Genomic DNA, 13,364 nt, shown 5'->3' with positions numbered 1-13,364 from the left:
TTATGGCAGGTCAGCGTGGCCAAGTGGAATGTTCGTCCTGTGGTATGTGGGAAGTCATGGACGCACCACATGTCCGAGATGAACACATCTGCAGGAAGTGTCACAGGCTGCAGAAGCTTGAGCTCCGGGTTTTGGAACTCAAGCGGCAGATGGAATCACTGTTGTGCACCTGCAAGCCAGATGACTACCTGGATAGCAAGTTTAAGGAGTTGGTCACACCGCAGGTTAGGATCATGCAGGCAGACAGGGAATGGGTGACTGTCAGGCAGTCCATGAGAATCAGGCAGGCAGTGCAGGAGTCCCCCGAGTATTTCTTGTTTGCTAATCGGTTTTCCATTTTGGATATTGGTGAGGGCGATGGTTCCTCGGGACAGTGCAGCCATTGCAAAGCCCATGGCACCACAGGCGGCTCAGCTGCACAGGAGGGGAGGAAGATAAGTGGAAGAGCAATAGTGATAGGGGACTCGATAGTCAAGGGATCAGAGAGACATTTCTGCGGCAGTAAACTTGACTCCAGGATGATGTGTTTTCTCCCTGGTGCCAGGGTCAAGGATGTCACGGAGCGGTTGCAGGACATCCTTCGGGGGGGTGGTGAACAGCCAGAGGTCATGGTCTACATTGGCACCAATGACATAGGTAGGAAGAGGGATGAGGTCCTGAAAGCAGATTTGAGAGAGTTAGGAAGGAAATTAAAAAGCAGGACCTCCAAAGCAAAAATCTCAGGATTACTCCCAGTACCAAGTGCTAGTGAGCAAAGGAATGGGAGGATTGATCGATTGAACACGTGGCTGGAGAATTGGTGTAGGAGAGAGGGCATCAGATTTCTCAGGCATTGGGACCGGTTCTGGGGCAGGTGGGACCTGTACAAGATGGACAGGCTACACCTTAGCAGGACCGGAACCAACATCCTCACAGGGAGATTTGCTAGTGCTGTTGGGAAGGATTGGAACCCGAGGGGGTAGCTCAAATTAGAAGGAAGTAAACCTGGAAACAGGAGGTAGAAAAGTAGTAAGTGACATTAGAAGGCAGGCGAAACAAAAGGCAAGCATCAACAATGTCAAGAAGACAAGGTTAAGGGCACTCTACCTGAATGTACGCATCATTCGCAACAAGGTATATGACTTAAAAGACCCAAATAGAGGTAAGTGGGTATGATCTATTTGCCATAACAGAAACATGGCTACAGGGTGACCAAGACTGGGAACTGAATATTCAAGCATATTCGACATTTAGGAAGGACAGGAGAAAAGGAAAAGGAGGTGGTGTTGCACTGATAATAAGGGATGGGATCAGTACATTAGTAAGGGAAGATCTCAGATCGGAAGAACAAAATGTGGAATTTGTTTGGGTGGAGCCAAGAAACAGCAAGGGCCAGCAAAAATTGGTAAGAGTTGTTTATAGGCCAAACAGTAGTGGTAGTGTGGGACATGGCATTAATCAGGAGATTAGAGAAGCATGTAGCATGGGTAATATAGTAATCAAGGGTGTCTTCAAATCAGCATATAGACTGGGTAAACCTAACAAGCACTAATGCTGTGAAGGACAAGTTTCCGGAGTGTGTTAAGGATGGTTTTCTAGAGCAGTATGTTGAGGAACTGACTAGAAAGCAGGCTATTTTAGATCAAGTATTATGTAATGAGAAAGGGCTAATTAATAATCTTGTTGTAAAAGAACCTTTAGGGATGAGTGACCATAATATGGCAGAATTTTACATTATGTTTGAAAGTGAGGTAGTTCAATCGGAAGCCAGGGTGTTAGATATGAACAAAGGAAATTATGAAGGTATGAGGGGCAAATTGGCTGAGGGGGATTGGGAAAATACATTAAAAGATATGACAGTACATAAGCTATGGATAGTCTTCAAAAGAAATATTACATAATTTACAGCAACTATACATTCCTTCAAGGCACAAAAACCCCAAAAGTAAAGGCAGTCAACTGTGGATAACAAAGGAAGTTAAGGTTTACATAAGAATAAAGAAAAGGCCTATAAAGTTGCCAGAAATAGCAGTAAACCTGAGGATTTTGAAATACAGCAAAGGAGGATAGAATATGAATGTAAGCTAGCAAGAAATATAAAAATAGACTGTAAAAGTTTCTACAGATATGTAAAAAGGAAAAGTTTGGTTAAGACAAATGTGGGTCCATTGCAGGCAGAGTCAGGAGAATTTATAATGGGGAATAGAGAAATGGCATAGAAGCTAAATGATTACTTTGTGTCTGTCTTCACCGAGGGAGATACAAGAAATCTTCCAGAATTAGAGATCCAAGGGATTGGGGGAGTGAAGAATTGAAGGAAATTAGTATTAGTAAGGTTGGTTGTATTGGAGAAATTAATGGGGCTGAAGGTTGATAAGTCCCCAGGACCTGATATTCTATATCCCAGAGTGTTGAAAGAGGTAGCTATGGAGATAGTGGATGCATTGGTGATCATCATCCAAAATTCTGTAGATTCTAGAATGGTTCCTGCAGATTGGAAGATAGCAAATGTCACTCCACTATTTAAGATGGGAGGGAGAGAGAGAAAACAGGGAATTACAGACCTGTTAGCCTTACATTAGTAGGGAAAATGTTAGACTCTATTCTAAAGGATGTGATAAATGGACACTTGGATAATAATGATCTGATTGGGCATAGTCAACATGGATTTATGAAGGGGAAATCATGTTTGATGAACCTGATGGAGTTTTTCGAGGATGTTACCAACAGAATTGATAAAGGGGAGTCGGTGGACGTGGTATACTTGGATTTTCAAAAAGCCTTTGATAAAGTCCCCCAAAGGAGGCTGGTTAGCAAACTTAAAGCACATGGGATAGGAGGTAATATACTGGCATGGATTAAGAATTGGTTAACAGGCAGAAAGCAGAGAGTAGTAATAAACGGGTCATTCTCGCGTTGGCAGGCTGTGACTAGTGTAGAAATTAGCAGAACGGCATGGCACTATGCTTGATGGGAAATATAGCCAAGTTGGGAATAGTAGCTTTGCTGAGCTTTAATAGTATGATTTAAAGCTTGAGAAACCGCAATGAAATAGTTAAAAGCAAAGGCTGAGAGTGTGAGATTGTATAAACTTACAGACACTGGTAATTGCAAGGATATCTGTTCTTTTATGGCCTGATTGTGTGACTCCCTGTGGTTTGAAACAAATGGACTCCTGTGAAACATGCTGTCCATCCCTGTGTGAGTGATAAGGAATATAGGGCCCCTCGTATCAATGTATGCGACTACTGCTTGGTGTTACTGCAGGATGCAACTTGATAAAGATAACAGGATCACAGGACTCATGACAATTGTGGGAAGCGAAACCAGAATGTTGTTTCTCACACCTCTGCTTTTGCTAATTATCTTGCTTGTCTGTTTTCTTTTATCTTGCTGATGCAAAACAGTATTATGTTAGTAACAAGTATGTATTGAGAATAGAGGGTATTGTTAACCTCAGTAACAAATGTACTCCACGTTATCACTTGGTTGAAATTTAAATTGTACCGCACTGATTATTTAAACAAGGAGGTGTAGCATGAATCTTAATGTATAAACAGTAGTATCTGTATCATGAACACACTTACTCTGGTGGACCAGACAGACTCTGGGTGGAGTCAGTGTCGTTGTATTAGAGTAAGTCAGCCGGCTAAATGCGCAAATAAAGTAATTGATTTTACCTACACATCCGACTCAGTATATTTACTGAAGCAGACTGAATGCAAAAACAACTCAGATTTACTCAACAACACTCAAAATGCTTGACACCATCAGGACGAAACAGCCTGCTTGATGGCACCCCATCCACCACCTTAAACATTTACTCCCGCCACCACCAGCACAGTGGCAGCAGTGTGTACCATCTACAAGATGCACTGCAGAAACTTGCCAAGTCTCCTTCGACAGCACCTTCCAAACCCATGACCTCTCCCATCTAGAAGGACAAGGGCAGCAGACACATGGGAACACCTACAAAGTTCCCCTCCAAGCAACACATCATCCAGACTTTGAAGTATATTGCCATTCCTTTACTGTCACTGGGTCAAAAACCTGGAACTCCCCTCCTAACAGCACTGTGCGGACATCAACACCAGATGGACTGCAGCAGTTTAAAGCGGTGACTCACCACCATATTCTCAAAAGCAATTAGTTGGCCTTTATAGCCACTCCAGGCGCTGCTTCACAAACCACTGACCACCTCCAGGCGCGTATCCATTGTCTCTCGAGATAAGGAGGCCCAAAAGAAAGAAAGAAAGAAGAATTAGGGATGGTCAACAAATTCTGGCCTTGCCAGCGACACTCTCATCCCATGAAAGAATAAAAAAAAAAACTTGGTCCGTGGTCAGGAACAGGTGGGTGTGACTACAAGTGCGGCAGGTAGCACTGGAGGAACCTCAGCCCTTGCACGTGTCCAACAGGTTCGAGGTTCTTGCAGCCCGTGTGGAGAAGAGCAGGGACTGCAGGGAGGATGAGCAAACTGACCACAGCACCATGGGGGCCATTCAAATTGCGGAATAGCGGGGGGGCGGTGCAGGGGAGTAAAAAGGAATGTAGTAGCAGGGGAACAGTACAGTTAGAGAGCATGAATCCTGAAGGTTGTGTTGCATGCCCAGTGTCAGGGCTGAGGACATCTCCTCAGGGCTGGAAAGGAACTTGCAATGGGAGTGGAAGGATCCAGTTGTCATGATCCATGTTAGGTACCAACAACATAGATTGGACTGAAAGGTTCTGCTAAGGGGATACGAGCAGCTAGGGGGTTAAATTAAAATGCAGAACTACAAAGGTAGTTATCTCTTGATTACTACCTGATCCATGAGTAAATTGGCATAGGATAAATAAGATCAGAGAGTTGAATGTGTGGCTCAAAGATTGATGTGGGAGAAATGGGTTTCAATTCATGGGGCACTGGAACCAGTACTGAGGAAAGAGGGAGCTGCACCGTTGGGACAGGCTTCACTTTATCCACGCTGGGGCCAGTACCCCGGCGAATCGCATAACTAGGGCTGCAGAGAGGACTTTAAATTAAATAGTGGGGGGGGGGGGGGTTCACATTAGGGGAGATTTAGAAAGTCAACGAGAAAGGACAGGCAATAGTGCAGGGTAGGGATACAGATAATGATAAACAGAATGTGACAGGGAGAGACAGAGCGTACAAATATAAGAGTGCACTAGCAAATAGGGTCAACGTAGGGGAAAATGGTAATAGAGAATTAAAGGCACTTTACCTGAATGCACAGAGCATGCATAATAAGATGAATGAATTGATAACACAAATAGAAATGAATAGGTATGATTATTAGAGAGACGTGGCTGCAGAGTGACCAAGGCTGGGAACTGAATCTTCTTCTTTGGCCTCCTTATCTCGAGAGACAATGGGTAAGCGCCTGGAGGTGGTCAGTGCTGTGTGGAGCAGCACCTGGAGTGGCTATAAAGGCCAATTCTAGAGTGACAGGCTCTTCCACAGGTGCTGCAGAAAAATGTGTTTGTCGGGGCTGTTACACAGTTGGCTCTCCCCTTGCGCCTCTGTCTTTTTTCCTACCAACTGCCAAGTCTCTTCAACTCGCCACACTTTAGCCCCGTCTTTATGGCTGCCCGCCAGCTCTGGCAAACGCTGGCAACTGACTCCCACGACTTGTGATCAATGTCACAGGACTTCATGTCACGTTTGTAGACGTCTTTAAAGCGGAGACATAGACAGCCGGTGGGTCTGATACCAGTGGCAAGCTCGCTGTACAACGTGTCTTTGGGGATCCTGCCATCTTCCATGCGGCTCACATGGCCAAGCCATCTCAAGCGCTGCTGACTCAGTAGTGTGTATAAGCTGGGGATGTTGGCCGCCTCGAGGACTTCTGTGTTGGAGATACGGTCCTGCCACCTGATGCCAAGTATTCTCCGGAGGCAGCGAAGATGGAATGAATTGAGACGTCGCTCTTGGCTGACATACGTTGTCCAGGCCTCGCTGCCATAGAGCAAGGTACTGAGGACACAGGCTTGATACACTCGGACTTTTGTGTTCCGTGTCAGTGCGCCATTTTCCCACACTCTCTTGGCCAGTCTGGACATAGCAGTGGAAGCCTTTCCCATTCGCTTGTTGATTTCTGCATCTAGAGACAGGTTACTGGTGACAGTTGAACCTAGGTAGTTCAACTCTTGAACCACTTCCAGAGCGTGGTCGCCAATATTGATGGATGGAGCATTTCTGACTTCCTGCCCCATGATGTTAGTTTTCTTGAGGCTGATGGTTAGGCCAAATTCATTGCAGGCAGCCGCAAACCTGATGATGAGTCTCTGCAGGCACTCTTCAGTGTGAGATGTTAAAGCAGCATCGTCAGCAAAGAGGAGTTCCCTGATGAAGACTTTCCGTACTTTGGACTTCGCTCTTAGACGGGCAAGGTTGAATAACCTGCCCCCTGATCTTGTGTGGAGGAAAATTCCTTCTTCAGAAGACTTGAATGCATGTGAAAGCAGCAGGGAGAAGAAAATCCCAAAAAGTGTGGGTGCGAGAACACAGCCCTGTTTCACGCCACTCAGGATAGGAAAGGGGTCTGATGAGGTGCCATGTTGAATTGTGCCTTTCATATTGTCATGGAATGAGGTGATGATACTTAATAGCTTTGGTGGACATCCAATCTTTTCTAGTAGTCTGAAGAGACCACGTCTGCTGACGAGGTCAAAGGCTTTGGTGAGATCAATGAAAGCAATGTAGAGGGTCATCTGTTGTTCGCGGCATTTCTCCTGTATCTGACGAAGGGAGAACAGCATGTCAACGGTCGATCTCTCTGCACGAAAGCCACACTGTGCCTCAGGGTAGATGCGCTCGGCCAGCTTCTGGAGCCGGTTTAGAGCGACTCGAGCAAAGACTTTCCCCACTATGCTGAGTAGGGAGATTCCACGGTAGTTGTTGCACTCACCGCGGTCACCTTTGTTTTTATAGAGGGTGATGATATTGACATCGCGCATGTCCTGAGGTACTGCTCCCTCGTCCCAGCACAGGCATAGCAGTTCATGTAGTGCTGAGAGTATAGCAGGCTTGGCACTCTTGATTATTTCAGGGGTAATGCTGTCCTTCCCAGGGGCTTTTCCGCTGGCTAGAGAATCAATGGCATCACTGAGTTCCGATTTTGTTGGCTGTATGTCCAGCTCATCCATGACTGGTCGAGGCTGGGCTGCATTGAGGGCAGTCTCAGTGACAACATTCTCCCTGGAGTACAGTTCTAGGTAGTGCTCAGTGCACAGTGGCGCAGTGGTTAGCACCGCAGCCTCACAGCTCCAGCGACCCGGGTTCAATTCTGGGTACTGCCTGTGTGGAGTTTGCAAGTTCTCCCTGTGTCTGCGTGGGTTTTCTCCGGGTGCTCCGGTTTCCTCCCACATGCCAAAGACTTGCAGGTTGATAGGTAAATTGGCCATTATAAATTGCCCCTAGTATAGGTAGGTGGTAGGGATATGGAATTAGTGTAGGATTAGTATAAATGGGTGGTTGATGGTCGGCACAGACTCGGTGGGCCGAAGGGCCTGTTTCAGTGCTGTATCTCTAAATAAAATAAATAACCCAGCGGTCCATTTGTTTGCGTTGGTCAGTGATTATGTCCCCTGATTTAGACTTGTGGGGGGCGATCTCCTTGATGGTTGGCCCAAAAGCTCTCAATGCCATCAACATTCCTCTGATGTTTCCGGTGTCTGAGGCCAGCTGAACATGACTGCAAAGGTGTTGCCAGTAGTCATTTGCGCAGCGCCTGGATGTACTTTGTGCAGTGCTTCTGGCTGCTTTAAGTGCTACGGATGTTAACTCGCTGGGGGCTTTCTTGGAGTTCAACAGTGCAATGCGCTTAGCGGCTAGCGACAAGCTCTTCATTATGAGATTGAAACCAGTCTGCATTTCTCTTCGCACGTTACTTAAGCATATTTGACATTTTGGAAGGGTAGGAAGAAAGGAAAAGGAGGTGGGGTAGCTCTGTTAATAAAAGATGAGAGCAGTACAGCAGTGAGAAATTATCTTGGCATGGAAGATCAAGATGTAGAATCAGTTTGGGTAGAGGTAAGAAACAGCAGGGGAAATAAGTCACCATCGGGAGCAGTATATAGTCGAGGCCTGCTACCCGACCCGACGATAAGTGTCGGGTTCAGGTTGGGTCGGGATGATATTCCGGGGGCTGCCCTTCAGGCTGGGGTCGGGTCGGGCCAAGTCCAGGTCGAGTTGAGTCGGGTCGGGCCGGACACACACGGCAAGTGCTCTGCTGGAATTAAAAAAAAACTTTACCTGAGCTGGGAGTCTGGGATGAAACTGAGTCTGCGCAGAGCGACTGGCGTCACTATGACGTCATCACGCATGCGCTGCAGCTTCTTGCAGGTTCGACATCAGGAGCGTAAGTAAAGGGATGGTTCCGCTGTAGTTCAGTTGGATTCGGGTCGGGTTCTTTTTCCCGATCTAAAACAGGCCTCTAGTTTATAGGCCAACTAGCAGTAGCCACGCTGTAGGACAGAGTATAAATCAAGAAATAATAAAGGCTTGCAAGAAAGGTCCTGCAATAACTGTGGGTGATTTTAATCTCCTTACCGATTGAACAAATCAAATTGGCATAGGTAGCCTTGAGGATAAGTTCATAGTGTATTTGGGACAGTTTCTTAGAACAATACATTCTGGAATCAACCAGGGAACAGGCTATTTTCGACCTAGTAATGTGTAATGAGACAGGATTAATGAATGATCCCACAGTAAAGAATTCTCTAGGCAAGAGTGATCATAACATGATGAATTTCACATCAGTATGAGAATAAGAAACTGGGGTCTGAAACAAGTGTCAAACTTAAATTAAGGCGTGGAATGCCCTGCCTGCAACAGTAGTAGACTCGCCAACTTTAAGGGCATTTAAGTGGTCATTGGATAGACATATGGATGAAAATGGAATAGTTTAGGTCAGATGGTTTCACAGGTCGGCGCAACATCAAGGGCCGAAGGGCCTGTACTGCGCTGTAATGTTCTATGTTCTATGTAAGGCAATTGCAAAGATACAAAGACAGTTGGCTAAAGTGAACTGGGAAAATAGGTTAAAGGTAGCCCGGTAGATAAGCAGTGTCAGACATTAATGGAGATATTTCATAACTCTCAACAATGATATATACCATTGAGAAGGATGCACCATCCATGGCTAACTAAGGAAGTTAAGGATGGTACCAAATCGAAAGAAAAGGCGTACAAATGCTGTATAGATTAGCAGGAGGCCAGAAGATTGGAAAAATTTTAGAAACCAGCAAAGGATGGCTTTAAAAAAAAGGGAAAAATTAGAATATGAGGGTAAGTTAGCAAGAAATGTAAAAAAACAGATAGTAAAAGCTTCTACAAGTAGTGAAAATAAACATTGGTCCCTCAAAGGGTGAGAATGGAGAACTAATGGAAAACAAAGAAATGATAGAGACTTTAAACAAGTATTTTGTATCTGTCTTCACAGTAGAAAACCTTCTAACTTCTTAATTTAACCTAACTCCCCCATTCACAGAGATACACTCAAAAATCACAGTAAACTGGTTTTCTTTTTTTTTTAAAAAAGGATACTTTAAAATATCTTAAGCTGTTTCTTAAGAATAAATAAATAAGTCTTTGTGGGTTACGTTCCTAATGGGTGAGGTATTCTAATGTGAAAATAATCAAATGCTACTCGCAGTCTCCATGCGGAATTTGATGAAATAGTCTGTTCTTGATAGGCATTCAAAACACTTCGGCTGCGGCAGGCATCAAACAGTTCTTTCAATGATGAGCACAGCAATAGGTCAACTTGATTTTTAAACACAACAGTCTCTCAGTTGAAACTTTACTTCGAATTCCAGCAAACAATGTCAGTCAAGAGAGATTCAATCTTGAAGCAAATACTTCCTGGCTTGGAAGAAAAGGAGTTTGGCTACCTTCAGCAATTCAAATGGTCTCTTCAAAAAAAAATTAACTCGACCTCTAGCTCCTTGTAGAATTTCTGCTGAGAGACAATAAACAGCTCTTTCCTTCAGCACCAGCTTCCTGGTGAGTCTCCCAAAACAAACTCGTTCAGACCAGTTTTTGCCAGTTTTACACACAATCAAATTGAAGCATGTGACCTCTCGCTCCTGCTGTGCCCTAGGTAACAAATGCAGCTGGCACACTTGGTCTCAGAAATCCAAAAGCTTCTCTCCCTGTCTTAAAGGCACACTGTTTCAAACAGAGTCCTAAAGGCACACTGTTTTAATCCGAGGAGAAAATCAGTATGGTTCTGTGACACAGAACATTTAGAAAAATCATAATACAATCAGGCAGAGTCAACGTTTTATGAAAAAGGAAATAGTGTTTGACAAACTTATTAAGAGTTCTTTGGGGATGTAACAAGCGGGGTAGATAAAGGTGAACCAGTAGATGTAGTGTACCAAAAGGCATTTGATAAGGTGCCACATAAAAGGGTAACATATTAGCATGGGTAGAGGATTGGCTAACTAACAGGAAACAGAGTCGGGACAACTGGGTCATTTTCAGGTTGGCAAGCTGTAGCTAGTGGGGAGGCCCCAGTACTGATCCCTGTGACACAACTATTTACAACCTACATTAAAGCCTGGCTCAGGTATAAAATTAAAACCTGACCTGGGGCCGACCTAACCATAGCCAACCCAAACCAGGCACAGAGTCCTTCAATTGTTTTTCATGCCCGACCCAATCCGAAAGTATCAAACACCAACCCAAAAATATCAAACATGTTATTAATACAGCCGAAGGGCCTGTTTCAGTGCTGTATCTCTAAATAAAAAATAAAAATAAAATGTCAAAACATAGATGAAAAAGAAAACAATACAAAACAAAACCCGACCACAGCCAGCCCGAACCCGACCTGGGCCCGAATGCTGGACACCAAATATAGACCCGACCGGACCCGAACCCGACACATAGTCGGGTTTGGGTCGGGTAGCCAGGCTTTAATCTACATCAGTGACTTGATGAAGGCACTGAGTGTATTGTAGCCAAACTTGAGGACAATAAAAGATAGGTAGGAAAGCAAGTTGTGAGGACACAAAGAGTCTGCAAAGGTTAAGTGAGTGGGCAAAAATTCAGCAGATGGAGTATAATGTAGGAAAATGTCAGGTTGTCCACTATGGTGGGAAGAATAGAAATGCATATTATTTAAATGGAGAGAAACTGCAGAATGCTGCAGTACAGAAGGATCTAGGTGTCCTCGCACATGAATCACAAAATGTTAGCATGGAGGCACAGCAAATAATTAAGAAGCCAAATGCTAAGGAAGTCTTGCTGCAACTGTACAGGGTATTGGCGAGACCACACCTACAGTACTCTGTACATTTTTGGTCTCCTTAAAGAGGGATATATTTGTATTGGAGGTAGTTCAGAGAAGGTTCACCAGGTTGATTCCTAGGATGAAGGCACTGCCTTATGAGGAAAGGTTGAGCAGGTTAGGTCTATACTCATTGGAGTTTGGAAGAGTGAGAGGTGATCTCATTGAAACTTACAATTCTGAAGGGACTTAACAGGGTAGACGTTGAGAGAATGTTTCCGTCATGGGGGAATTTAGAACTAGGAGGCACAGTTTCAAAATAAGGGGACTCCCATTTAAGATGGAAGTGCAGAGGAATTTCTTCTCCCAGAGGGTCATTAATCTTTGGAATTCTCCACCCTAGAGAGTAGTGGAGGCTGGGTCACTGAACATATTCAAGGCTGAGACACAGATTTTTGGCCTACAAGGAAATAAAGAATTATGGGGGCAGACAGGAAAGTGGAGTCAAGGTCATAATCAGATCAACCCTGAGCTTATTGAATGGCAGAGAAGGATCGAGGGGCCAAATGACTTATTCCTGTTTCTATTTCTTATGGATCTAGAATGCACTGCCTCAGAATGTGGTGGAGGCAGATTCAGTCGTGGCTTTCAAAAGGGTATTGAATAGTTATAGAGTCATAACATCACAGAAGCTGGCCATTCAGCCCACTGAAGAGAAAAAATTTGCAGGGCTACAGAGACATGACGAGCCAAATGACCACTTTCGGTTCTGCAACCATTCTGTGATTCTAGGATTCCAACAGTGCAACACTTCCTCAGTACTGCATCAAAGTGTCATTGTATGGAAATAAACACGACCATCTCTTTCATTGTTAAAGATGAACATATTTCAAAATTGATGAAATAAGAAAATAATTTGATGTTGCAATGTAAGTTTGCAATCAGCACTCACTGCATTTCTTTCCCTGCTCACTACACAGCAAAAATTTAAAACAGAATGGTATAGGCTGATACAAGGACTACCAACAGCCAATAAAAATCCCTCTTCCTGCAGCACGAGATTATTTTCCCAGCATTCATCAGTTCCTAACATGCTTTTGAGGCAGAAGGTTGGAGGTAACATTCCAGTGTGAGAGGCCATTCCCTGGGTTGTAGAAGTTAAAGCAAGGTTGCTATTCTAATAGTTCAAGTGCCCAGTAGCACTATTCCGAGATCCCGGGGCAACCTGGCCCATAGACCGTCTCAAACAGTATCACCAAAAAGCAGATAAACTGGACACTCATCTCTGGGATCTTGCTGTGTACAACATGGCTGCTGCACTGACCAGTAAAGAAACGGCACACGGGGTTGGTGACCGCGTTCTGAGCTTTTAACAGTTTAACGTGCACCAACCTCATGCTCATTTCACTAATAAGCTTCACTCACCACGTTCTTCCCAAATAAATTCACTTTCCTCTTCGGTTTGGCATTGAAGGCCGCTCCCACGGGAGACCACGAAGTAGAAACATTTCTGAACGCTTTCAAGCGACGACCCCGAATCCATTTAAAAACCGTCAGGACGCGCCTGTTCAACATCTTTGAGAACTCGCGCACCGACACTCGCCACGTGACCCCAGAACAGCACGCTGGAGGCTTCTAGCTTAGAAGTTACTGCGCCTGCGTGCTGGATTCTGGGAGTTGGGGTTTTTCCGTCCCTGGTAGTTTTTGAAATTGGGCATGCGGGGAATCGAACTCCTGTCCCGTAACCTGGCAACGGAGGCCACGCGGATCAGGCTTGTGCTGCAGCCCTGGCATTGACCCATTGTTCGGCAGGTTAAAGTCATGTGGCTGAGTGAGAGGAGGATTATTGACACGTTTGTAACAGCCATGCAAGGTCTGAAGGGGGAATTGGGAGTCAGGAATGATGAAGTCCGGAGAGGGACTTAGAAATGGGGAAGAGGACTAGGGAATGGGGGGTGGGAAGTGTTGGGGATGGGCTTTCAGGGGAAAAGAAGAAGATTCGGGCTCGGGGGCGAGAGAGGTAGACCAGGAACTGGGAGTCGGGGAAGAGAGCTCAGGAGAGAGGGAGACAGGGGCGCTGGGTGGGAGAGGTTGGGCTTGAACAGGGGAATCCTTGAGACTGGGATAATAAAAGCAAAATACTGC

The 13,364-nt window shown here is 45.0% G+C and overlaps 1 protein-coding gene across 1 annotated transcript in view; it reads right to left on the bottom strand.

Moving 5' to 3' along the window:
- The window catches only part of LOC137371293 (mitochondrial intermediate peptidase-like), a 252,397-nt gene extending 239,561 nt beyond the window's left edge, over nt 1-12,836 (bottom strand). Inside the window, exon 1 of the mRNA XM_068033632.1 lies at nt 12,645-12,836. Within this exon, the coding sequence (XP_067889733.1) occupies nt 12,645-12,794 (150 nt within the window). The 5' untranslated portion in view covers nt 12,795-12,836. The remainder of the gene's footprint in view (nt 1-12,644) is intronic.
- Between the last annotated feature and the right edge of the window lie 528 nt (nt 12,837-13,364).

This window comes from Heterodontus francisci, chromosome 6 (assembly GCF_036365525.1).
Source record: "Heterodontus francisci isolate sHetFra1 chromosome 6, sHetFra1.hap1, whole genome shotgun sequence".
NCBI lineage: Eukaryota > Metazoa > Chordata > Chondrichthyes > Heterodontiformes > Heterodontidae > Heterodontus > Heterodontus francisci.
Note: the sequence above shows the minus strand (reverse complement) of the source record. Positions and strands in the feature narration are given on the sequence as shown.